The following is a 27,584-nucleotide window of genomic DNA, read 5'->3' on the forward strand; positions in this document are numbered from 1 at the left end:
TCTTGTTCCAAACGTCATTGATAAGGTCGTCTCTGATGATCTCTACGAAGAGATGGGTTTGATTGAAGGTCCAGTTCTGGGCAGTGGCTCATTCACTTTCGTGGTTCTAGCCACTTCGAAAGTTGACCCCTGCCACAAGATGGCTGTCAAAACGTTCCCGCTGTTTGGACCTGCTTGCGAGGCTAATAAGAAGAAAATGGACGAGGAAGCTTCGAGAATGTTCTTGAGAGAGGCTCAGTTAATGAAACGACTCCAGCATTCAAACATAATATCCCTGACCTGCTGTGTTCAAACGCCGACATCACTGGTGCTCATGCTGCCCTACTGTAAGAATGGTACGTTGATGCAAATTATTAAGACTTTGACCATTAGCCAGCAGACACAATTCTTCAGACAAGTAAGTACAATTCTGTTGATGTTTACGGTAAGCTTTAAAACTAAACTTTTTTTTACCTTGGGAAACACGTGGTCTATTTATAGTAGATTGTTTTCGTACATTGAGTTACAAGCATTTTGTTGTTAAAACTGAAGTTTAACTTATACATAAGGGTTAGGTAGAGGTGGGTTGGGACTTCTTGTTGGGATGTCCGAAAAGGTTCCTTTTCTTCTTCCCACTTGCAGGGGGGCCGGGGGTGTCACTTTCGCGGCCTTCTGATTTCCAGGGCCGCATGTAAATCTTCTGCAATTGCAACATATTATTTAAAAAGTCCCGAAAATCTACTGAAATTATTAAAATCCTACGCGCGATAAAAAGAAACGGCATTGTCGGCTTTCATTTAATAAAAATTTATCGCAAAGACGTATGTATTTTCTTATTTTAGAAATCCTAATTTTGACATTATGCTTATCCCCGCAATGGTTAGGGCCGGCCCTGGAGGTCGGCCTTAGTTTCTGAAGTAGATGAAGATAGTTGACGGTTCCATTAATTACGTATTAAGAACCTTATTCGATATCTTTTATCGAAGTCGAGTATTTTGTGTATTGTTTGCCTTTCGGCCTGTGTACTTTGAGGTGGTGTTACCTCCCTTGAGACCTGCCTGCGCCGCAAGTCGCAGTCACACAGCGTGCAGGCACCTAACAGTTTTATTGAGCTTCAGAAATATTTTTTTACAAATCTTATATATCAACTCACTCTGTCTGTTCGTCTGTCTGTCTGGTAAAAAGTTTGAACATGTTTTTTTCTCCCATTTCCCATTGTTACGTTTTGTTAAGTGAAGAGACTCTTTTAATAATACATCAATACAAGACATCAACGTCATAGATTATAATTCATTTATTATTCATGAACACTAAAACCACTATTTAGCTTCTATTTCTCCATTTTGGTTCTCTCCCTTTCAACACGCATTCGCACCGTTCCACATTTACACTAACAACCCCCCCCCCTCCCTTGTTCAACAAGTTCGATGTACATCTAACGTCCAAAATACAAATCACTGAATATATTATCAGATTATTCCAAGTTTTTAAAAATTATAAATTCTCTGTAACACAGAGAACCATAATGCAATAACCAAACAAAATCATACACAATGTCATGTTAATACCACAATAATATTCCAACTGGAAATAATAATTATATTCATCATAATAATAACTGTTATTATGAGCAATGGAAACAACTTCTATTAACATATATCTTAATCATATTTCTATCAATGATTTGCTAAATAGAATTGTATCACATTTCATTAATACAACTTCCCACTCATAATTGTATTCCTGTACAAAACACCCTCATTCCAGCCGCAATCAAATAGTTAACAAAGTCTATCTTGTTCCATGCATATTGTACCCCAACAACATGACCCGGCATATAGCTAACTCACAAGACTCCTGATACCAGAGATTTAACCCAATGCTATTTACTTCTTAGTATCATCAGGCCTATATAATAATTCCAGTCTTGGCGTTTCTGTTTATGTATTTCTACCACACCATTTCGATATTTTATATAGCAGAAAGGGAGATAAACCCAGTAATTTTCAGATAAATGGCGGTACTTAGCGGTTCCTTCCCTTTGATAAGCTTTTAAAAGTATTTTTTTTTTCTATTGCTTGTTACGCCATGACTCGTATGTCGCCATCGCCCAAGATCTACGTATTGTTGTGTATAAATCTACCTAAATATATTTTCAGCTCTGCGATGCCATCAAGTACATTCACGGTAAGAACATCGCCCACTGTGACATCAAACCATCAAACGTCCTGGTTACGGACGACAAAAGCATCTTACTGTCAGACTTCGGTTTGTCCAGGGCGCTGCCGAATCAGGACGCCGAACTTTTGATTCATTTTGGGACGCGTCTCTACAGAGCTCCAGAGACGTTCAAAGGCTGCAGAGTGAACCCGTTCAAGGTAAACTAGCCGACCCGCGGCGTAGCATACGCCGCTATTTATTGACTTCCTGAAAGACACGGTTGTCCAAATGGGGTGGGTTTGGGTAAACGACTGTGTGCGCTTGCCTGCGAGAGCGAGGAAGGCGCGGGTGCGGGCGGGAGGGGGGGGGTTAGACAGTCAGCGTGCGTGCGTGGTGTCCCGCATGGCTGGGCGAAGAAAAGAATTATATATACAGAGATTACTTGTTCAAACTCCCCCCCCCCCCTCTTTTTTTTTCTGAGCCGCGCTCTTTGTCGCCGCGAAAGTTAGGTGGAGTAACTCTAGTACGACTTGCAGAAATAATAATTTTTTTTTCAAGATAGAAGTGAAATTATTTCATAACTTTTAAAACCAAATTATGAAACTAAAATATTTCTTTATTAACATTAAACATTTGCATAAATTGTTTTGACTGAATTGCCTATGCCGTTTCACAGTTCTGAAACAAATCAGATTCTTATAATACTTAAGTTATTCTACTTTTAAGACCAATGCGTATCTAGGTTTCAACGGACCTTTCCAATCTTCTCTCCTGGTAGAGAAAACCTCGGAAACTCCTATGCATAAACGTCCAAGATTCAGATCCTGCGATCTATAGGGCAGATGATGTAAAGGTCATCTGTGTTGCACTGTCTGTGGCACACGGTTTACGAGGGCGCTAGGTGGCCTGCACAACGACCAACAGACTTCTCTACGTATGACTATGCAAATGAGAATTATAATTGATTCGATCCAATATATATATATATATGTGTGTGTGTGTGCTTGTGTGTGTGTGTAATATTATGTATCATGTGCGCCCTCAGGCATGTGCAAAGAAGTGTAAATGCACACACACACACATACCGGATTATGAGAAGTAGAATTTTCGCCCAATTTTTGTATTGGCCTTTAATTTCTTTTCATACTTTTAAAAAAAATAGAACGGTTAAGCTAGATTGTTTCCAGTGTGGCCAACTTTCCCAACGATATACACCAACTGACAAACTAGATTGTTCCTAGTGTGGCCAACTTTCCCAACGATATACACCAACTGTCAAATTTGTAAGAAAATCGTTAGAGCCTTTTCGAGAACTGTGTCCACCAAGGTTCCATAAACATGTAATCTGAATAGAGATATTGTAAAAAAAAATAAATAAATAAACATGTTAACACAAAAAAAGGTTAAAATATAATGAAATGTATTTCTCAGGCGGACATGTTTGCTTTCGGCGTGACGTCATGGTGCATGCTTCTCAGAAGGAGGCCAGCAGACGTGAACTTCATGAGGACATTGAACGAAGCTGTTGCTTTTTCATCTCAGTTTAGGTAAAAAATGTTGGACACAATAGTTGTGTCAGTAGATGGAGGGGAGAGGCTAATGTCGTCTGCTAGTATACATTTATTTAGTTAGTGACATCAGGCAGCAAGAGGCGGGCTGGTTACGCGGGCCTTGGGGTAAATGCCCCGTGAGTCGGCGCACAGTTGGATAGCCACCTAATTTTTTTTTTCTTTTAATGATATTGGAGACCCATCAAAGATTTTATATCTTCTTGTGTAGATGTCCACCGGCTGTCGAGTTTGATACTCCCTGAACATTTTAGTAAAGATCTTCTTAAAAACATTACATTGCAATACTATCCCCATTTCTCTCTCTCTCTCTCTCTCTCTCTCTCTCACACACACACACACACACACTCTCTCTCTCACTCTCTCTCTCACTCTCTCTCTCTCTCACTCTCTCTCTCACTCTCTCTCTCTTTCTCACTCTCTCTCTCTCACTCTCTCTCTCTCTTTCTCTCTCTCTCTCTTTCTCACTCTCTCTCTCTCTCTCTCTCACTCTCTCTCTCTCACTCTCTCTCTCTCTCTCTCTCTCTTTTACAAATGTTTAAAACACATGCCCGTTGACCTATTTTACAACGTCAAAAAATGTATGAAATTTAGAGAAGACAGCCTATTATATATTGGAAATAGAAATATATAATTAAACTATTGCGTTTCGCCTTTGTATGATGTATATAATGTATATATGTGTATACTTTGAAATTATTTATCATACTGTACTTTTTTTTCCCTCTTGTAACATTTTTCTTACAATTTATCCAATATATAAAGTAAGGAGTATCATGTATGTATGTCTTTCCTAGAAATCAAAACCGTTTGGTAAATCTAGCTGATACCTTCCACCAACGTTCCAGAAGTAGTAGCGGTGAACTTAAGATATGTCAAGTTGCCCTACAACAAAATTGCTAGATTGAGGGCAATGGGGCAACTTGACCTATATCTTAACTATTAAAACTGCATAGATGCCAGTGGTAATATAACAGAAAAAAAAAGATTTTTTTTTTAATGAGAAAATCAGGGTCATAACATAATAAAAAGGCTTGTCTTCGAGTCAGAAGATTAATGAGGAATGCGATATTTCTCGTGGCCACGCAATCCCAGCTGTGACCTGCATATTTTGCCCCATCCAGGGCAAGCATAACCATTGTCCGCTGGTGGTCGTTTAAGATTTTCTTTTCGCCTTCTGCGTCTGTCCTCGGCAGCGGATTTTCTTTTGGTCTCAAATGCGTATCCCGCGGCCTTCGTGAGTGATCTCCAGCAGTCACGTTCTGAAACCGCATGCAACCAGGTTCTCTCTTCTATGTCAGCTAAGGCAACTTGGCGCCTAAGCTGGTCTTTAAAGCGTTTCCGTGGGGCACCTCTGTTACGTCGACCTTTTAGGTCACTTAAAAAAAAAGACTGCCTTTGGCATACGTTCGTCCCCCACACGGGATACGCACACTGCCCAGCCTAACTGTAGAACTATTAAAAGTACCTCTATGCTGTCCATACCGGTGTTTGCAAGGATCAAAACATAGCGAGTTCATAATAAGTTTACAATTCTATTTCATTTTCTAGAAGGATGGTGAGCTCCCTTTTGACCCCTGACCCCAGCAAGAGACCATCTGCCAGTGAGGTTCTTGAACGTATAGGACTTATCACCATGACATCTACAGATCGAGATGTTTCTATTGGTTGACCTCCTTCTGATACCTCAAGACGGAATGGTTCTAGTACAGTAAGTAAACTTGCACTTTTAGCATTCCAAGTTTTTTGTGTAGTTCTAATTTAGATTGTATGACAAGCTAACAGTAGGCTCACTCTTCCTTTGGCTGTCTGACAAGCTAACAGTAGGCTCACTCTTCCTTTGGCTGTCTGACAAGCCAACAGTAGGCTCACTCTTCCTTTGGCTGTCTGACAAGCCAACAGTAGGCTCACTCTTCCTTTGGCTGTCTGACAAGCTAACAGTAGGCTCACTCTTCCTTTGGCTGTCTGACAAGCCAACAGTAGGCTCACTCTTCCTTTGGCTGTCTGACAAGCCAACAGTAGGCTCAATCTTCCTTTGGCTGTCTGACAAGCTAACAGTAGGCTCACTCTTCCTTTGGCTGTCTGACAAACTAACAGTAGGCTCACTCTTCCTTTGGCTGTCTGACATGCTAACAGTAGGCTCACTCTTCCTTTGGCTGTCTGACAAGCCAACAGTAGGCTCACTCTTCCTTTGGCTGTCTGACAAGCTAACAGTAGGCTCACTCTTCCTTTGGCTGTCTGACCAGCTAACAGTAGGCTCACTCTTCCTTTGGCTGTCTGACAAGCCAACAGTAGGCTCACTCTTCCTTTGGCTGTCTGACAAGCTAACAGTAGGCTCACTCTTCCTTTGGCTGTCTGACAAGCTAACAGTAGGCTCACTCTTCCTTTGGCTGTCTGACAAGCTAACAGTAGGCTCACTCTTCCTTTGGCTGTCTGACAAGCTAACAGTAGGCTCACTCTTCCTTTGGCTGTCTGACAAGCTAACAGTAGGCTCACTCTTCCTTTGGCTGTCTGACAAGCCAACAGTAGGCTCACTCTTCCTTTGGTTGTCTGACAAGCTAACAGTAGGCTCACTCTTCCTTTAGCTTACATTTTGATTTTTAATTATTTTGTTTACATTCTTCATCTTCTTCCTCGTTCTTACTTTCAATTTGGAGCGTTCAGATGACTAGACCAATATAAGAGATTTCGCAGTAGTTTCCAAATCAGGGAGCTCTCCTTTTAGTTTTTTTTCTATTGGAGTGTTTTGGGGCCTGTGTCTTGTACGGGCCTCGTGATAAAGAATGCAGTTTTGAAGGACATGGTCAGCATTCTCTGGTGACACTCCACGTAGACAGATTTCACTGGTTCCAATTTTGAGGTTTCGGTACAGATGTTGTCTCATTCTGTTGTGTCCAGTCTTGAGTAGAAAGATTAGACGTTGATTTTGTCGGGATAGCTTATAATAGGCATCATCTTTCTTGTGATTCGGATGAGAACTTGTCCATTTGTCATTTATTTTATTCACTATTAGTTTCTTCATTTTCTTCTGGATAGAGTGCTATGTTTAATTGTGAGTTTGTTCTTGTTTACATTCAAAAGCCAATCAATAAAATACAGTAACAGACAGAAAGACGGGAGGGATATATGGTAAAATTGGGGGGGGGGGGCGGTATAATGAAATCTATTTTTAAAAAATATTGATAAAAGAAATTATATTTTGAAATGTTAACAGAAGGAGTGCCACATTAAAGGATCACTGACGACAACTTAGCAAAAAGAAAAAAAAATACATTAAAAAGCGAAATTTTATATTAACTCTTTCTCTCCTAATTGACGATCCCATCGTTGATTTGACCTCATTAAATTTAAATTAATGTTTGATTTTATTAACTTTACTTTGTGTTCTATAATTGGAGTATGCTTTCACCTTTAACCCTAGACCAAATTAAAACATTTTATGATCACAAACGAAAACGTTATTCAAGAAAAATTGAATTATTCCGTCGGAACGTGGGAAATAATACGGAGAGAAGGAGTTAAGTGTAATTGTATCAATTAGTTTTGACCGGTCATGTACATGTTCAAATATGCGCCCCTCATACGCGTATGTATATATATATATATATGTCCGATAGATATATTTTTACCATTCGTTTTGGATTAGCTTTTAGCTTTCTCAATGCGCTATGATCCAATCACTTATATATATGGATATGATATATTGATTCATATTATTGAATTTATTAAAAATATATTTTGTTTTCTTTTTATTTTCTTCCTTAAAAGATCTACATAAAAGAATGGTTAAGATGAGGAACTGATTGGAAGGAGCAGACGTTGAGTAGCAGACGTTAAATCTGAAATGGAAGGAGAGGAAGCCAGAGGCGAAGAAGCAGAGAAAACAAGAATGACTGAAACAGAAGCAACTTGAACTGAGCAATGTCATTGTGTTCATGTCAATGCCATGTGTCATTGAGCAGGCAATTAAAATATTGGAACTGAATAATTATGTTTTATGTTATGTTTCTATGCTTGATTGTTTTAGTTATTTTAGCATTTCACTACTATTTAGTTTCTCGATCAGGCGATTCCTCGTTGCATGGTACAATAATGCTTTTATCAAATCATAGAAAAATTTTATATAGGCCAACATTTGGCATGCAAATTACACAAATATTACTTCAGTCCAGATCAAGCTGAAATTTCTCACAATTATTTCTTTTACCTGACAATACAAGACTCGATTTAAAAAAAAAAACAATCACTCAATTTAACTATTGGTAAATAATTATTTTTTGGTATCTCGAATAAGGGAAAGAAATTGTACTTGACTGAAGTGGTAGTATAAACTGAATTAATCCCCCTGAATTAATCACCACTGTAAAGTAAATTTGAAACAAGCAATACATAACTATACATAACCTTCTATTTTCTTATGCATTACACTAGCAGAGTGGTTAGAATGTTGGCTTGAGGAGACGTAAGCCATGGTTCCAGTTGTTCACCCCCCCCCTTTTTTTTTTCTTTATACCAGTAAATGCTTTTATAAAGGGGTAACGGCAAAATTTACCAAGATATCCCTTTCTTTCTCCCCCCGCGCATATTTTCCCAACTGGTCCAAATAAGTGATTGGAGTCCAAATAAATGATAGGAGTCCAAATAAGTGATAGGAGTCCAAATAAGTGATAGGAAACCAAATAAGTGATAGGAAACCAAATAAGTGATAGGAGTCCAAATAAGTGATTGGAGTCCAAATAAGTGATAGGATCTTAACGTATTGACAAAGCTACAAACTTGAAATAGCTCTTAACAAAAACAATTGGAAAAATATTTTTAATCGCACAGTTGTAGGCTATTGTTGTTAATCTAGATTTATTACGAAATTAATGACATGACCGATACAAACTATAATTGATACAATTACACTTCGTACAAGCTTTGTAAAGTGTTTTTATGTATTTCTTGTTGAAGGAACCAATAACATATAAAATATCTCTATTTATGTATCAGTGCTTCTTGTTCTTCTGTCTTCCTAATGCTCTCCCGTTACATCTCCGTGATGGGCAAAATTTAGAATTAATTTGACAGTCAAGGATTTGTCTAGCATATGTAGTGACCGCAACGGTTGAAACCAACATGACTCTCTTGTCGCCAGCTTATAATATATATATTCAATGTATCGCGGATAGTTTTTTAGTTTAATTGCAAACAATCAAACAAATTGGACTTAGACTTTAGACGTTCAAGTATGGTGCATACTGTTATAACCCTGATCCAGCGCCGACACTGATGGTGCGCAGCAATACACCGTTCAACACGAGAAATAGACAACATATTGATTCAAGAGGAAGGACTGTTTTAGATCCGGCGGAAGTGATCTGCAGGTTATGGGAGTCTGAACTGTCTGGGACCAAGAGCCATCCTTCGTACTACCAGTAAACTGTATTGAGGACCTGGAGCGACACTGAGAAGTGTGCCGGTGGTCTGTGCAAATGTTTAGGTAGAAAAGGACTTGTAGAACTTAAGACAAGACTCCCTGTGACTTGATCGCTGAAGTCCATGTCACACTGTGTATTTTATAACAGTAAATAAATACATTGTCAATGATTACCTCCCTTCGTTGAGATCTTGCCTTAGATTTATAACAATACTCTTGACAGCGATTCAGTCACAGAAATAGAGCAAACGGAGAAACATTAACCAAAGGAAACGGTTAAAAACGTCAATAAGAGGAACAAAAATATTCATACAGCGATATACCTGTTATGTAATATGCTTTTTCTCTACAAGTAATTAAATACGATCTTACATTTCTGGATACATACTATAGTGGCCAGAGATTAAAGAAAGTAAAGGTACCCACCCAATTAATCTACGAAGTTCATCTGCTTCTATATCCGACTGTCCACGAGGATGTCGTGTGTCCAGCACAACGACTCTCCCTCTTTACTTTTCCCCAACTACATCCAGAAGTTTGCTAATTATTGATTTCCCTAAATTTTTATGAAAGTCTCCGATGGCATTGTAATTGTTGTACATTTTTCGGAGATTAAGAGCCCCAACCACAGTGGGGTCGTGGGATTTCCTCCACCACGGCAGGATCCAATGAGCCCCTCCCCACAGTGGGATCCAGAGAGCTCCCCCACCACTAAAGGATCTAATGAGCTCCTCAACTGCTGTAGGATCCAGAGAGTTCCTCGACTATCTTATCTTATCTTATCTCATATAATACAGACGATACTTCAAAAAATAAGACGATTACGTCCTACGCGTCATACATTCAGTCATGCATATTAACCAATGACCTAAATTCTGCCAAGTCACTGGTTTTCCTGGCTAGCTTAGGCAACCCATTCCATGCTCTAATAGAGAAGAAGGAGTATTTGTACAAATTTGTCCTAGCATATGGGACGAGGAATGTGCCTTTATCTTTGTGTCTTTCTGAGTATTTTATTAAATTTTGTTTTTGTATTTGAAGATAATGGTTCATTGTTTTATGTATAACTGCTACTTTACTTTTAAGTCTTCTATCATGAAGGCTTTCTAAATTTAGTAATTTTACTAAAGGTGTTACTCTAGTCAAATATGAATATTCATTTGTTATGAACCTCACTGCTCTATTTTGTGTCTGTTCTATTTTCTTAATGTTTTCTTGAGTTGAGGGGCCCCAAACAGTTGATGCATATTCTATTATTGGCCTAACCAAGGTTAAATAACATTTTAGTTTTATGTTCTTATTCGATTTATAGAAATTTCTTTTAATAAATCCTAATGCTTTGTTTGATTTTTTTTTATAGTTTCATCAATGTGGGGATTCCATTACAGTTTTTCATTTATTATATCACCTAGGTATTTTGCGTTTTTAAAAATGTGTTGCTACAGGACCTAGAGAGTTCCCCCACTGCTGTAGGATCCAGAGAGTTGCCCCCACTACTACAGGATCTAGAGAGTTGCCCCCACTACTGTGGGATCTAGAGAGTTGCCCCCACTACTGTAGGATCTAGAGAGTTGCCCCCACTACTACAGGATCTAGAGAGTTCCCCCACTGCTGTAGGATCCAGAGAGTTGCCCCCACTACTACAGGATCTAGAGAGTTCCCCCACTGCTGTAGGATCCAGAGAGTTGCCCCCACTACTACAGGATCTAGAGAGTTGCCCCCACTACTGTAGGATCTAGAGAGTTGCCCCCACTACTGTAGGATCTAGAGAGTTGCCCCCACTACTACAGGATCTAGAGAGTTCCCCCACTGCTGTAGGATCCAGAGAGTTGCCCCCACTACTACAGGATCTAGAGAGTTGCCCCCACTACTGTAGGATCTAGAGAGTTGCCCCCACTACTGTAGGATCTAGAGAGTTGCCCCCACTACTACAGGATCTAGAGAGTTGCCCCCACTACTGTAGGATCTAGAGAGTTGCCCCCTCTACTACAGGATCTAGAGAGTTCCCCCACTGCTGTAGGATCCAGAGAGTTGCCCCCACTACTACAGGATCTAGAGAGTTGCCCCCACTACTGTAGGATCTAGAGCCCCCACTACTGTAGGATCTAGAGAGTTGCCCCCACTACTACAGGATCTAGAGAGTTGCCCCCACTACTGTAGGATCTAGAGAGTTGCCCCCACTACTGTAGGATCTAGAGAGTTGCCCCCACTACTGTAGGATCTAGAGAGTTGCCCCCACTACTACAGGATCTAGAGAGTTCCCCCACTGCTGTAGGATCCAGAGAGTTGCCCCCACTACTACAGGATCTAGAGAGTTGCCCCCACTACTACAGGATCTAGAGAGTTGCCCCCACTACTACAGGATCTAGAGAGTTCCCCCAATGCTGTAGGATCCAGAGAGTTGCCCCCACTACTACAGGATCCAGAGAGTTGCCCCCACTACTACAGAATCTAGAGAGTTGCCCCCACTACTGTAGGATCCAGAGAGTTGCCCCCACTACTACAGGATCCAGAGAGTTGCCCCCACTACTGTAGGATCCAGAGAGTTGCCCCCACTACTACAGGATCCAGAGAGTTGCCCCCACTACTGTAGGATCCAGAGAGTTGCCCCCACTACTACAGGATCCAGAGAGTTGCCCCCACTACTACAGGATCTAGAGAGTTGCCCCCACTACTGTAGGATCCAGAGAGTTGCCCCCACTACTACAGGATCTAGAGAGTTGCCCCCACTGCTGTAGGATCTAGAGAGTTGCCCCCACTACTACAGGATCTAGAGAGTTCCCCCAATGCTGTAGGATCCAGAGAGTCGCCCCCCCATTACTACAGGATCTAGAGACTTCCTCCACTACAGAGGGATCTAGATAGTTGCCCCCCCCCCTTCACTTAGCAGCTCATTAAAACACGTTTCGTTGTTTCTTGCATTCAAAAAAAGGAAGAAAAAGGAAGAAAAAAAAGGAAGAAAAAAAGGAAAAAAAAAGGGAGAAAAAAAGGAAGAAAAAAGGAAGAAAAAAAGGAAGAAAAAGGGGAGAAAAAAAAGGAAGAAAAAAGGGAGAAAAAAAAAGGAAGAAAAAAAATGATTTTAAAAGAATGGGATTGACGACAACTCCCTGACTAGCCTGTACCAGCTGATACCAGTCCTATTTTAAATAGTAGTAATGTTCACAATTCCATGGGCGTAGCCAGGATTTTTTTTCGGGGAGGGTTTTGGGGGGGGGGGGGATTCACCCCCCCCCCTCGAAAAAAAATTATATATATATATGTGTGTGTGTGTGTGTGTGTGTGTGTGTACATAATTAATCTTTATAACATTCTGACCCTTTCGGAAGACGTTTATTGTTTATTGTAGACTCCCCGCCCTTGCTAGCAAAGGGGTCTGAGGGAGTTCGCAGCGCTTCCCCAGCGCGGGGCTACGCCCCGCCGCCGAGCACTATTTCTGGTATTGAAAGCCGCCGAGCACTATTTCTGGTATTGAAAGCCAACAAAATGCATATTCTGAGGTATATACAGTGCATTATCTTGCTATTAAAAAGTTTGCTTTAAAATAATATTGAAGAGATATTTTCAACTCTAAACGCTTTGTAGGGGAATTTTAAACTCAAAACCATCTGGAGGGGTTTTAAAATTTAAAGAAAAAGCCATCTGGAGGAGGGGGATTTAAACTCAAAACCCCTTTGGCTACGCTCATAGATTTTATAGTGTGTAATTTGCTTTTTATTTTATATTGAAGAGGTACTTTTTAGCTTCAAACCCCAACTGGAAGGGGGAGGGGGGTTAAACTCAAAACCCCTTTGGCTACGCTCATAGAATTTTGAGTGTGTTATTTGCTTTTTTTTATTGAAGATGGGCTTATCGTAAATTTTGGATAGGGTTTTAAAATCAAAATCTTCCTCAACTGTGCTGTTGGAATTTGGGGATTGTTGTTTGCATTTTTTTTGTTTTGTTTTATAGAAGAGGGGGATTTAACTGCAAAAACCTCTGATAGGGGGTTTAAAATTCAAAACCCCCTGTAGGGGGTTTTAAACTCAAAGCCCCCTGGTAGAGGGATTTGTATCTCAAAACCCCCTGATAGGGGTTTTTAAAATCTCAAAACCCCCTGGTAGGGGGATTTAAACTCAAAACCCCCTGGTAGAGGGTTTTTAACTCAAAACTGTCTCGGCTGTGCTGTGGTAAGTGATGATTTAGTATTAATAATCTCACCTAAAATAAACAAAATGAAAGCAAAAATCAGTCACTTAAGTCCGTCCCCCCCCCCCCCCGCAGGGGGGGGGGATTTCATTTCGGGGGGGGTTTGAACCCCAAGAACCCCCCCCTGGCTACGCCCATGGTTCACATGTTGCGTGGTCTAACTCTAATGTGTAAAGAGCGGGGTGAAGTCTATTCTTTTATTCTATAAAGATTGAATAAGCTTTGTAGACATAGAGGAGAAAAAAATACAAAAAATCAATCATGACTCAATGGACCTAGGAACACGCGTAGGGCGTAATCATGTTCTTTTTTTTTAAATAACTTCTGTATTTTATAAGATAAGATAAACGCTCTTGCTGTAAGTATTCCATCAAATCAACGCATGGCTCTGATCACGTCTCGATCTCGTGGTTTCATCATCCAATCAGATACGCGGTTTCAAATGACTTTTGTGAGAGAAGTTAAAATGTTGAACTACTTTGAGGCACTGTTTTGTTTCGTGGCTTTAAAATAAGATTGAAATTGTTGACAAGACACGAGACGGTGGCTTGGAGAAATTCGAGAACTATATAAAACAAGAATGTTGGAGGGAGTTTTAGAGATGTGTTTGTGTTCGATTCTCATCGTGTCAGGTAGGATCTCATTGTAATAAGCAATACTATCTTTTGAAAGACTCTGGCCTGAGGGTTAAATGCTTATTGGTTTAAAGTGAAGTTCCCGCTTTCAGAACTTGTAGTCTTGTAATGGTCATCCGTTTCTGTGGCCAACGGTTAACGAGGGTGTCATGTGGCCAGCACAACGACCAACCGCCTTGACTTTTCACGAACTAATGTCAGTGTACCCATTAGAGCTGGCTGAACTCAGAGGTTCAAGAAGATCCCGAAGTTAAAAATCCCAGTCTTCACCAGGATTCGAACCCCTGGCCCCGGTTTGGAAGCCAAGCGCTTAACCGCTCAGCCACCGCTTAGCTTGGACTATAATGTCAAGCACGGACGAGCACAGCTGCGTTATGTCTACGACTAGAAGTAACTAGGAGTAACTAGAAGTAACTATGAGTAACTAGAAGTAACTAGAAGTAACTAGGAGTAACTAGGAGTAACTAGAAGTAACTAGGAGTAACTAGAAGTAACTAGAAGTAACTAGGAGTAACTAGGAGTAACTAGAAGTAACTAGGAGTAACTAGAAGTAACTAGAAGTAACTAGGAGTAACTAGGAGTAACTAGAAGTAACTAGGAGTAACTAGAAGTAAATAGAAGTAACTAGGAGTAACTAGGAGTAACTAGAAGTAACTAGGAGTAACTAGAAGTAACTAGGAGTAACTAGAAGTAACTAGGAGTAACTAAAAGTAACTAGAAGTAACTAGGAGTAACTAGAAGTGACTAGAAGTAACTAGGGGTAACTAGAAGTAACTAGGAGTAACTAGAAGTAACTAGGAGTAACTAGGAGTAACTAGAAGTAACTAGGAGTAACTAGAAGTAACTAGGAGTAACTAGGAGTAACTAGAAGTAACTAGAAGTAACTAGGAGTAACTAGAAGTGACTAGAAGTAACTAGAAGTAACTAGGAGTAACTAGAAGTAACTAAGAGTAACTAGGAGTAACATGAAGTAACAAGAAGTAACTAGGAGTAACTAGAAGTAACTAGGAGTAACTAGAAGTAACTAAGAGTAACTAGGAGTAACAAGAAGTAACTAGAATTAACTAGAATTAACTAGAAGTAACTAGAGTAACATACCAACATAGAAGAAACAAGTGGCTTCAAATACAATACGAAATGTATCAACGAATAAACTAAAAAATCTTACAGTGGCTGAGTGTTTAGATTAAAAATCAAGAATGCTTACAGGACTATTTAAATTTTAATTCAGTAAATTTTGTCTAAAATATGGATGTATAATTAATTACGTTTTCTCCACAATCCCTGCTCTATATCAACATTTTCTCCACAATCCCTGCTCTATATCAACATTTTCTCCACAATCCCTGCTCTATATCAACACTTTCTCCACAATCCCTGCTCTATATCAACACTTTCTCCACAATCCCTGCTCTATATCAACATTTTCTCCACAATCCCTGCTCTATATCAACACTTTCTCCACAATCCCTGCTCTATATCAACACTTTCTCCACAATCCCTGCTCTATATCAACATTTCTCCACAATCCCTGCTCTATATCAACATTTTCTCCACAATCCCTGCTCTACATCAACATTTTCTCCACAATCCCTGCTCTATATCAACATTTTCTCCACAATCCCTGCTCTATATCAACATTTTATCCACAATCCCTGCTCTATTTCAACATTCTCATTACAATCCCTTCACTATATCAACATTTTCTCCACAATCCCTGCTCTATTTGAACATTCTCATTACAATCCCTGCTCTATATCAACATTTTCTCCACAATCCCTGCTCTATTTCAACATTCTCATTACAATCCTTGCTCTATATCAACATTCTACAATCCCTGTTCCATATCGACATTCTACAATCCCTGTTCCATATCAACATGCTACAATCATTAGTTAATTGTATACCTGGAGGTTATACTTAATAACCTAGGCAGCACAAAAAGGGACCAGCACACCTCTGGACGAACGTGCCAGCACACCTTTAACACTGACCTTTTGATGTAAATACCTGAATCTAGCTATAATTCTAATTGAATATTTTTACTATACCCGCTAATAGATAAATTAATTGATCAAAATTTTATTCTATTGAGTGGGGTGCTCTTTTAGAATCAATCCCCATTAATATGTAACATGGGGTACTCTTACAAGCAACCTCATTTCATTTGTAACAGTCTCCCAGAGAGCCCGGCGCTCAATGGACTCAACGCTTTTAGTGGTGCCACGTTTCTCCCTCAAAAGCTACGGTCTGCGGGCTTTTTCAGTGCACGGACCAAAGGTTTGGAACTCACTTCCCATCGATCTCAGACAGACAACATGCTACACTACATTCAAGAAGAACATTAAGACCTACGTGTTTAAATTTAATTTTTTTTTAGATTAGTTTGTCATTTTAGCTCTCGTGTTTGTAATGTTATTACAGCGCCTTGAGCCTACATTTTGTTTGTTAACAGTGCTTTCTAAATAAATAAATTGTATTATTATTATACCAGTATGCATTTTGTATATATAAAAAAAAGAAAGAGCAAGAGTAACAAAAGGTCACAGGTCATAGAAAGATGTGTCTTGATTGGTTAAATATATTTGTCCATACTTAGGATGGCCACCGGGACAAGCAAGGCCTTACATTAAAGATTTAAGATGGTCAGCTGGACAATCAGAGACGTCCATTAAAGAAAACGCAACAGATGATGACAACACGACGCTCTTGAACATTCGGCATAAGCATCTCCAAGGGTTTGTATAATTTGTGGAGAGCCCCGGTCTATTCACCTTCATCTTCACCTACCCCTTAGTTTGTTGTACCGAGACCATTAGTTACAAAAGGCCTCAGCACTGACCTGCTGCGTCACAACATGTGGGCTGTTTAGACCAATAGCTCGTGGCCACGTCGTAAAAAAAAAACTGTGACGTGGCAAAGAGCTGTTGGTCTTAACAGCCTACAGGTTGTGACGTTGCAGGTCAATGTTTAGGCCTTCTGTAACGCTAGGTATCGGGTGTACCGTCTTTCTCCATTCCTCTCTGACTTTTGCCTTGGATAAAATGTCTTTCAATGGCATTCGCTCATTATTAATTCTCAAACGTTGGAAAGATATAGATCTCTATAAAAATCGAAAATTGTACAAAGTGATTACTTACAATAGACTTGGATAAATGAAGCTCAATTGAGAACCTTTCACAATCAAAACGACCAGTCTTCAATTTTTCCACATCAAAGGTTCTATTTTTATAGTTAGTTTGTTTCAACACTGTGTAATTAAGTCTTGATACAAATGTTTAATAACACAAATCTGAATTTTGTTCCTTCTTTTTATCTTATGCGGAGTAAGCCATAACAAAATAGTATAGAAACAACTTATAAATTATTATAGCTTTTATATAGCGCTACTTCCATGCTTATAGCATGCTCAGAGCGCTTTTGGTCCAATATCATTTGTGGAATCGCAAATTGATAATTCCTTTTTTTTTTAATCAAATTACAAAACGCATGCAAACTATTTTTAAAAAAATGGAATTCCTACTTATATATATATGACATCAATCACTATTACAGTGTACAGCATATTGGTACGGTACATTAGCAAATGGGGCATAAGCTCTGCCTATGTAGATAGTAGGCCGATATGGACAGACAGGTCCCCCATATCACGGAACCTCATCGTTCAATCGCATGGGAGTCATTCCTTGTATCGACATCACCTCAAGACATTATACAGAGAATAGAAACAAATATGGAAAACAAAAAAACTCACTACAGTAAACACTCCAATTACCAGGTCTGTCAAGATATAGGCTATTGAAGGCAAGCTAATCGTTATTGTATACTTTGGGTACCCACTCGGTACCCAACTCTCACCTGTGGCCCCCCAGAAGCTGTAACATGCGCAGCGGCCACGCCCCGGAAACGGCTTTGACTGGCCGGCTAAACCAGGTAGAGGGTATCTGACGTGTCCATGGCACTCAGTACACTGAGTTCTGTCAAACTTAGCATGTGAAGTCTGGACTTGGCGGCCTGTGCGTGACGTCACAAAACTAGACTAATCGGACAGAAAGAAAGTACCAGCACAGTGATGTGGAGCACTCAAGAGCAGGACAAGACACACAGAAAGTCTCTGGTCATCCACTGCACCCAAACTTGTCCCCGGACGTCTTGACCAAATCTTGCTTCCGGAAAAGGACGGGCTTTAGGGCGAGAGAGTGAGGTCGACGTGTTGCGCGAATCCTCCTCATTTTAATCCTAATTCCAGCGCAAGTCACTTGTATACTTAATAGATTTCTTTATATTCAAGTTTTTTTCCCCTCAAATAAAAAAAAACACATCATTCTCCCAATAGCGCTAACAAAAGTACGATCCTGGCAAGTAACCAAATTGTTAACTATTGAATCATTAAGTCACCTTATCCTATACTCTTAAGCGAGCGATTCTTGTATGTATATACATTTTATTTCGAAAACGGCTCTAACGATTTTCTTTAAATTTTCAAGGTAAGTGTATATTAATGAGAAAAAAATTCTCAACTCATTGGCCACATCGCGAAAACTCGAGGTCGACCGTTATATCGGTTCGAAAATGTCTCATTATCGAAAAATTAAATTTGGCTAGAATGTTTGATGAATGAAAATTTTTCATATGATGTCAAAGGGGAAAAAAAACTTGACACCGCTTACGTCACTGGCTTGCAATGCGTATATACATTTCTTTGTAAACATAAACAAGTTATAATAAATCAATAGAGCTATTAAACATTTGCGCACCATCTTATAGTATTCTGATTTATTATGGAACTATGGAAGAACAATGATCTGTGTATATAATTCTCTTCTTCGCCAAACAGTCTAGACGAGCTAGAAGTAAAGGAAAGATCACTCTCTTATTTCTGCGGATAGCCACGAAAAAACAAGGGGGGGGGGAGAACACGTGGTATTCTTACGTTGCTATGGATGGCTGCGCGCTGGACTGTCAAACCCTGCCTGCTCCCACAGTCCCACCCCCCCCCCCTTCGTCCTGCGGGAGGTTTGGACTAGGAAGTAAACTATCTTCAACTCTGAATGAACATCCGAAACATGTAAAACATTTTACAAACATTTTACAAATACTAAATAGCAGCGCCGGACTTAAACATTGTGACCAAGAAGTCATGTAAAGAGAACAAGTTAACTTCTATGTATATTCACCCGTCACTAAATAGCAGGGCCGGACTTAAGCATTGTGGGGCCCTATGCGAAACGGATTTCGCGAGGGCCAAGTTTGGGTAGGGAAGCGGACAATAAGTGAAATTTAAGAGTTTGTATTAGAAAATAAATTCGTCTATGCATTTTATTCATTCTTTACTACGTACAGAACTACTTTACGAACCTTGCGTGTAGCAAAGTCATACAGTATATCATGATAATTCTGTTTCCTACATAGATCGCGCAAAATTATGCGAGTGGGATATAAGGCAAAGGGTGCCCCCGTCAAAGCTTGAAGAGCTGTACAACTGCACGTACCTTGGCAGCATCATAACAAATGATGGAGATGCCTACCATCATGTAGCGTGCCGAATAGGAAAGGCAGGGAGCATTTTCCAAAAGGCTGCAGTCTATTTTAAATAGCCAAGCCATTGGGCTCGAGACAAATATACACCTTCTCAACACAATCGTCATCCCAACAGAAACATATGCATGTGAGACATGGAAGTCATCTGTCAAAATTGAGAAAAGACTAAATGTGGCTCAGCAAAAATAGCTGAGACGGATTTTGGGAGTCAGTTACACAGGTCGGGTCTCAAACAAGGACATCCTATGCCGAACTGGGAGTCGAACAATTAGTGAGGTTGTGACAGAGCGTCGCATAAGATTTGCGGGACATAAATTACACCAAGAGTTGCGATAACATGGAAGCCAATACGAGGAAAGCGCAAACAGGGACGTCCTCGTATTACTTGGCGTCACACCTTCATGGAGGACCTCAGAACAGTGGACACTAGGTGGGAGGAGGCTTCAGACATTGCCAATGACATATCTTTATGGAGACAGCTTGCCGCCCAATGCGCCGAACGGCGCGGGAGGACCTAAGTCTAAGTCTAAGTTATAAACTTTGAAAATAAAGATCATTACTTTTCTAAGACAAGAAAAGATTCATTTTCCTAGCTTTGGGGCGACTTCCCTTACAGCTTTAAAAAGAGTTACGTACATATATATATATATATATATATATATATATATATATATATATATATATATATATATATATATATATATATATATATATATATATATATATATATATGTCTTTGAATTGATGAAGCGCGAATAAGACTTTGTTTCCGTTTTCCGTTTTAGATATAATATAACAACCAGTAAGCTTTGAACAGGAGGGGCTCGTTAGCCTTGGTCGGCTACCCATCTAGGAGAAGGAAAACTCTGAATCTAAACCTCTGCTGCCTTATGGCTATACCCAAACACGGGAAAGGCTTTGGGAGACAACCCTGAGTAAAAATCAGGAGCTGGTGACCCTTAGGCAGATTGCCGCACACTGTGCTACGGCCAAGTAGTGCCTGCGGCGCCACTGATCCCAAACTGTATCGGATATTCCGTTCCTTTTGGTCACATCAGCTTCACGAAGAGGGGGGGGGGAACTGCTGTTTGGGCGACATCGTTCCGACCATAGATAATGCCCAGGCTTTCATCTCGCTTACCTGCAATATATGTGGACGGGAGTGTCTCTCCAAAATAGGGCTCCACAGCCATGTGAAAAAGTGTTCGAGATGAACCATAGTCGTTCTACGACTGAAGGAGTAGTGTAGAATCTAATATAATTCATTATTGCAGACAAACTGTAATTTTAATAGGCTTTTATTTCTATTTCCTTTAGCCAACAGAAAGTCAAAGCAATGACAGTCGATGACGAATCAAACTTGGGGGACGAAGAAGAAAACCCGGAGAATGGCAGAGAGAACAAAAGAGAGAATGACGCAGAGGTTGACACAGAGGTTGACACAGAGGTTGACAAAGGGGGTTGTACAGTTTCTGGTCTCTGTGATGATACAAATAGCAGTGAGCCTGTTTATTCTACTGCATTGGTTGTGTATGAAGAGTATAATGACGATTACCACAATAACGACATGATATCGGAAGTAGACCATGAAGCATCAGAACAATAAGATACGCAAGATCACTCCGACGCGGGCACGTTGCCCTGCCTCATCGTGGCGCCCGCGTGGAAACGGCCATAAGAGGAAGTGGCTAGGCTAAATGGGTAGCAAAACATGACTCCCGTGGGGATGCCCACGGGTAGACGAGAGTCAACCCATAGCACGGGCGGGGTTGTAAAAAAGTCCCCACGAACACGTCCCACATCCATGCGCTGTTCCTCAAAGGGACCGTTACATCAATGGCGGTTCCCACACAGCTAGCTTGGTACAACGAAGGAAAATGACGATGGCTCCCGGTGCCCTAGGCCTTCGGCCATGTGCAGCCAAGCATGCGTCGGGGCCAAAGGCATTGGAAACAGCAATGTTTTACATAGGCATTGACTCGGGTCCCTCTCAAACAGAACTGTGTTCCCACAGGTTTGTTTTTTTTTACTGTTCGGCTGGACGACCAAACAGGTTTTTTTTCAAACTTAGAGCTCGAAGAGCCTTCGGCTCAGCTCTTTGGACATCAACAAGATCACTCCGATAACTCTTCCCGTCTGCAGTGATCTAGAGGAGATAAGCGTGGCCAATAAGCTATGATCAATCAAAATACAACTATCAAAATGTTTTGAACTTTAGAATCGACGATTAAATAACAGGATAATTTGATTGTTATTGAGTTGTTATTGAATTTCATTGATTTCTCTCTCACTCTGTGGCATTTCATATCTTCTTATATATCCTCCCTTTGCCACTTCTATTGTGAAGAGGCCAATCCTTAATACACAGTTGTGGTCATAGGTTGGGCATCTGTAATCACCCTGCGCTGTTGCATTTTCACCCTACTTTCTACCACTGCTGTGTATGGCATCTGCAAGCCAGGTCCCTTCCTTTATACTCGTTCATAAGTTTATTTGTCAATAAAATTGGGGGAGGGGATCACCTTTTATTATGAAATAGAAATGTTCTAGATGTGATTCATTCGAACATAACCAAAGCACTAGTGGTATGTTACACAATTATAGGGTTGTCGTTCTTGAATACCATTAAGGACGGGAAATGATTCAGAAAGGGTGGAAAGGGCTTTCCATAATTAGCTGTGTTATTTCCAACATACTCGCAAAGCATGCCCTACCAGTTTAAATCTTAAAATAGAAAAAAGAATGAAGATATTTTGCAGCTGGCCAAATTCTGGTGCAACAGCGACATTTTGTTTTTTAAAAGCGAACTGTTTAACTTTTAAAATTAAAGATGTTACCTTTTTTTTAGTCATGTAAATACACCATAAAGTTTAGATCAACTCACTTTCGAATTGGAGTACATTATAGTGATATTATAGTAAAAATACGTCCCAAACTTGAGGTCTATAGGGCAGATGATGTAAAAGTCATCTGATTCTGTGTCCTACGGTTTACGAGGGTGTCATGTGGCCAACACAACGACCAACCGCCTTTACTTTTCCCCAACTAATGTCAGGTACCCATTAGATCTGGGTGGACTCAGAGGCGCCCGAAGATCCCGAATTTAAAAATCCTAGTCTTCACCAGGATTCGAACCCGGGACCCAGGTTCAGAAGCCAAGCGCCTTACCGTTCGGCCACCGCGCCTCCGTGCATGATATTTCTTTCACTTCCGGTTCTCAAAATAAGTTGAAACTTTAAGCAATTATTTATTGTACTAAAAAAGCATGAATCAATAAAAAAAAATTAATCCGTCGATTAATTAATTATTGATAATGCATTATTTTGTTTTGTGTCGAAAATGGAAATAAACCCTATAGTATTGAGATCATTATGAAGTTTTTCTTCTAGATAAGATTTTTTTAAAGGATTTTTAAAAATATTTTGCTTGTTAAATAAAAGACTTCAGGGAGGTAGATCTTTACAAATTTATTTACTCAATAAAAACAAAACAAAACAAAAACTGCATAATCCTTGAAAAGAAAAAGGCAATTGGCAGCGCATCGATACGAAAAAAAATTATTTAAGCTCACTGATGAAGTACAGATGACTTTTTTTTTTATTATTATTTAATTAACTTTTTTACTAAATTTAACATTTAAATTTGTTTGTTGATTGTTGTTTGTGTTTTTCTTAATATATTTTATATTCATGGACAACGGCTTTGTCTGCATCAGATTGGGGAAAAAAAATGCAGGTCGTTACTACTTTTGTGTAATGATGTGAAACACTGCATAATAAACTCAATTATTGAAACCGAAGACATTGCCATTCATGTAGCCCTACACCAGTTCTACAACCTATTGTATCTATACATGAAGCCAATAATACAGCCTTGCTTATGGGAGAAATTTATAATATGTATTTAGTTAACTATGGTTTTTAATGTATAGTTTGTAGCAATGCACAAACTGTAAGACTAATTTCCTAATGGACCTCATTCACCAATGGTAAACAAACAACATTTAGTCACGTGATAATATTGATAAAACATCGAAAAAAAATCTGTCACTTGATAGCAATGTGTATTAAAAATTAGATCGCAATTTGTATAGAAGAGACAGAATCACGTGGCTAAATGTTGTTTGTTTACGGTTGGTGAATCATGGCCATCGATACTTAAGCTTTGAAGAGAAACTGACGAGCGGCCCCTGGGGTCTCAATTCTTTTAGCTCGCACTTGATAATCTTTTGGATCATGCGTAAAATATTAGAAAAGATTCATTATTTTGATTGGATTGGTTCTGCTCAAGGTCCATACGTTTTGTTCTATTGACCTATCGAAAAGAAATGCCGACGTAGCCTATATTTATTTATTTATTTATTTACTAAAGATAAAATGAAAGCTTTAGACAATCTCGTGGGAGGCCCCTAGTGTTCAGTCGCTGCAGCTTGCCTTTGGAATAGCGGGGCCCTGTTGAAAATGGCAAGACTGTCTTTCTTTTTTTTTTTTTTTTTTTGTTTCAGAGCGTCTCGTGTAGTCGGTGTCGTTTGTTATAGGAGAGCTCGGTGCAAAGTTTCAACCTTTGCTTCCATTTGAGCTTGCACACCTTGGACATCTCTACATCTTCTTTGTCCTCCATTTTGTCCTCCTTTTAAGAATTAGTCCTCTTTTTTGTTCTCCATGTTACTCCTTGTCCTCCTTTTTGTCCCCTTTTTGTCCTCTTTTTTTGTCCTTTTTAGGCTTTGACCTCCTTTTTTGTCCTCCTTTTTAAGGCTTTGTCCTCTATTTTGTCCTCCTTTTTAAGGCTTTGTCCTCCATTTTGTCCTCCTTTGAAGAATTTGTCCTCCTTTTTGTTCTCCATGTTACGCCTTGTCCTTCTTTTTGTTCCATTTTTGTCCTTTTTTTGTGTTCTTTTAAGGCTTTGACCTCCTTTTTTGTCCTCCGTTGGGAGAGCAGGTAAATGGTTACCCTATAAATATATACAGTGCCAAATTTTGAATTAACTAATACACGACACACATATACACATGCATATACACATACAGACACATATATACGGACTCGTACAGACACACATACATACACATACAGACACACATTTAAACACCACAAACACACACACAGACGAAAAAAATTCTTTGATAGAAAGAAATTTATTTGATAAAAAAAAATGGCGAAATTTTTTTTAAAAAAGTTTGTTTTTGTTTTTACTTCAAACGATAAGTACATAGATCTAGAATGTTCCATAAAATGTCTTTCAGTTCTGTAAATGTTGTCAATGTTACTTACCACTTGAAGTCTGTTAGGGCTGTGGAAGCTCTGCGATGAAATTTAAAACAAAATGACCAAGTTAGCAATTATATATAAATATATGTATGGTTTGGGATCCCTCAACTCCAATAAGAAACTGGAACAGACACAAAATAGAGCAGTGAGATTCATAACAAACGAATATTCACATTTGACTAGAGTAACACCTTTAGTAAAATCACTCAATTTAGAAAGCCTTCAGGACAGAAGACTCAAAAGTAAAGTAGCAATTATACACAAAACACTGAACCATAATCTTCAAAAAAGTACAGTAAAAGGTATAGATTAATTCCCCTTTCAGACCTTGCGATCGCTAGGACTGATGGTGTTAAGGTCATCAGTTTTTTGACCAACAGATAACTAGAAGGCTGTCATTTGGCCAGCACAACGACGGACCAACGTTACTTTCACAAGCTAAAGTCAAGTTCCCATTAGAGTTTGATGGACTCAGCGGTGCCCCTAAAAATCCCGAAATTCAAAATTCCAGTCTTCGCCGATTTGAACCCAGGGCCCCAAGTTTGGAAGTCAATTGCGTAAGCACTCACCCATCGGGCTTCTATTAAGAATTTAAGGATTATGAAATTCTCTACAGAGACCTGAAAGAGACAGATGGGAAGGCCGATTAGATCTGGGAGAAGAAATTTAATTTGTAAAAATATTTTCGAATTTCAAGCCGCCTTTTAATTTGTGTTAAAAAAAAACTGGGGAATCCTATTTTACCGACCCCAGGTCCGCGCAGGACAGCGGGGAATGGCAGCGGACAGGGTTTGAACTCAGGGCCACCGTGACCATTGAACGACAGCCCAGAGCGCATATCACACGACCAGAAGGCCATCTGTCATTTTCCTTCAATATTTCTAGTGTGAAGCAACCTTAGTTGATAAGCCCCGTAAAAACACAGAACATAGCTCTTCTAATACTTCTATGCAGTGGCATCACCAGGGTCACACCCCAACATCAACTTTCCCCCTAAATTTCCTTAAATAAATAATATCGTTAGTTTGTCCTTTTTGTAGAATCACAATACAGTGAGCTGATCAACTACACATATTGATTGCTACAGAACCATAAAATAAGTCTTGATCATTTTTTTTTTAAAGTGAACGTTGGTTTGAAATGTTATCAAACGTTATTCACCTTCACCTATTAGACTGTTAGACTGTTGGGGAACCACTCAAGATTCGACAATCATCATTCTCCATTCCTCTCTGTCCTTTGTCTTTGATAAAACATCTTTATATGTCAAGCCCGTCCATTCTTTAATGGTATCTTTCCGACGCTTTCTCTGTCTACCTCGTCTTTTTTTTTTCCTGGTACTGTTCCCTGAAGGAAAGTCTCTGAAAACCCTGAAGAAGTTGTAGAATGGCCACAGAGTTTTAGTTTTGGTTTTACTGTAGTTAGCAGGTCATCGTGGGGTCAATCGCTGTAGTATCCCTGTTTCTAATCTCTTCACTTGAGATGCTTTCTTTGTAAGTGATACCAAGGATCTTTCTGTAGCATCTCATTTCCATTGATATTCCATATATCAAAATGAAAGTCTAAAATTAGAAACAGACTTAACATCAGCTGAACACATTTTTCCCGTTGGACATCAAGAGTTGTAGAGCTTTATGGGAAGGGTTTTCAATTATACCTTTCCTTATTCACATTTGATTAGGGTAGCACCGTTATTAAAATCACTCAATTTAGAGACACTTCAGGAGAGAAGAATAAAAAGCAAAGTAGCTATAATACAAAAAAAATATAATAAACCATATTTTGCAAACCGAAAAAAAGACTAATAAAATCCTTAGAAAGACAAAAAGATAGAGGCACATTTATATTTGCGAATGCGAAGGCAGAATCGTACAAGCAGTCCTTCTTCTTTAGTGACATTAGAGAATGGAATGGGTTGCCTAAATCAGCCAGGAAAACCAACGACTAAGCAGAGTTTAAGTCACTGATTAACCTGCTTGATTAGATTTACACTTGAAATTACTGACATGCGTAGTACGTGGTTGTCTTCTCTTATGAAATAACGTCTAGTATCAATAAGACAAGATTAGAGAATGAAGACAAGATTAGAGAATGAAGACAAGATTAGAGAATGAAGACAAGATTAGAGAATGAAGACAAGATTAGAGAATGAAGACAAGATTGGAGAATGAAGACAAGATTGGAGAATGAAGACAAGATTAGAGAATGAAGACAATATTGGAGAATGAAGACAAGATTAGAGAATGAAGACAAGATTAGAGAATGTAGACAAGATTAGAGAATGAAGACAACATTGGAGAATGAAGACAAGATTAGAGAATGAAGACAAGATTAGAGAATGAAGACAAGATTAGAGAATGAAGACAAGATTAGAGAATGAAGACAAGATTGGAGAATGAAGACAAGATTGGAGAATGAAGACAAGATTGGAGAATGAAGACAAGATTAGAGAATGAAGACAAGATTAGAGAATGTAGACAAGATTAGAGAATGAAGACAAGATTGGAGAATGAAGACAAGATTGGAGAATGAAGACAAGATTAGAGAATGAAGACAAGATTAGAGAATGAAGACAAGATTAGAGAATGAAGACAAGATTAGAGAATGAAGACAAGATTAGAGAATGAAGACAAGATTAGAGAGTGAAGACAAGATTAGAGAATGAGGACAAGATTAGAGAATGAAGACAAGATTAGAGAATGAAACCGTTGTAAACTACAACAAAAAAATACGTTCCGCGTCCCCTTAGCTAGATGATTGTCTGTCACCAAGTGCGGCCCGCACCCACCTGCAATCCCTAGTGACGCCACTGCCTCTATATCAACAGTGT

At 39.4% G+C, this 27,584-nt stretch overlaps 2 protein-coding genes and 1 long non-coding RNA gene across 3 annotated transcripts in view; 2 read left to right on the forward strand and 1 right to left on the reverse strand.

Moving 5' to 3' along the window:
• On the forward strand, positions 1 to 7,583 carry LOC106077571 (uncharacterized). The gene is made up of 5 exons (XM_056043072.1): positions 1 to 397; positions 2,139 to 2,357; positions 3,571 to 3,686; positions 5,259 to 5,418; positions 7,476 to 7,583. The coding sequence occupies exons 1-4, from the start codon at positions 53 to 55 to the stop codon at positions 5,377 to 5,379; spliced, it is 801 nt and encodes a 266-aa protein (XP_055899047.1). The 5' UTR covers positions 1 to 52; the 3' UTR covers positions 5,380 to 5,418; positions 7,476 to 7,583.
• Positions 3,386 to 27,584, reverse strand: part of LOC129928510 (uncharacterized) — a 25,548-nt gene continuing 1,349 nt past the window's right edge. Inside the window, exons 2-3 of the long non-coding RNA XR_008780016.1 lie at positions 24,758 to 24,787; positions 3,386 to 3,484 (exon numbers count right to left, since the gene is read on the reverse strand). This is a non-coding gene — a long non-coding RNA (uncharacterized LOC129928510). The remainder of the gene's footprint in view (positions 3,485 to 24,757; positions 24,788 to 27,584) is intronic.
• LOC129928509 (uncharacterized) lies at positions 13,780 to 21,732 on the forward strand. Its single transcript, XM_056043073.1, has 3 exons — positions 13,780 to 13,943; positions 16,546 to 16,684; positions 20,805 to 21,732. Exons 1-3 carry the CDS (start codon positions 13,892 to 13,894, stop codon positions 21,091 to 21,093), a joined length of 480 nt encoding a protein of 159 aa, XP_055899048.1. The 5' UTR covers positions 13,780 to 13,891; the 3' UTR covers positions 21,094 to 21,732.

The sequence above is a fragment of the Biomphalaria glabrata genome, chromosome 10 (genome assembly GCF_947242115.1).
Source record: "Biomphalaria glabrata chromosome 10, xgBioGlab47.1, whole genome shotgun sequence".
NCBI lineage: Eukaryota > Metazoa > Mollusca > Gastropoda > Planorbidae > Biomphalaria > Biomphalaria glabrata.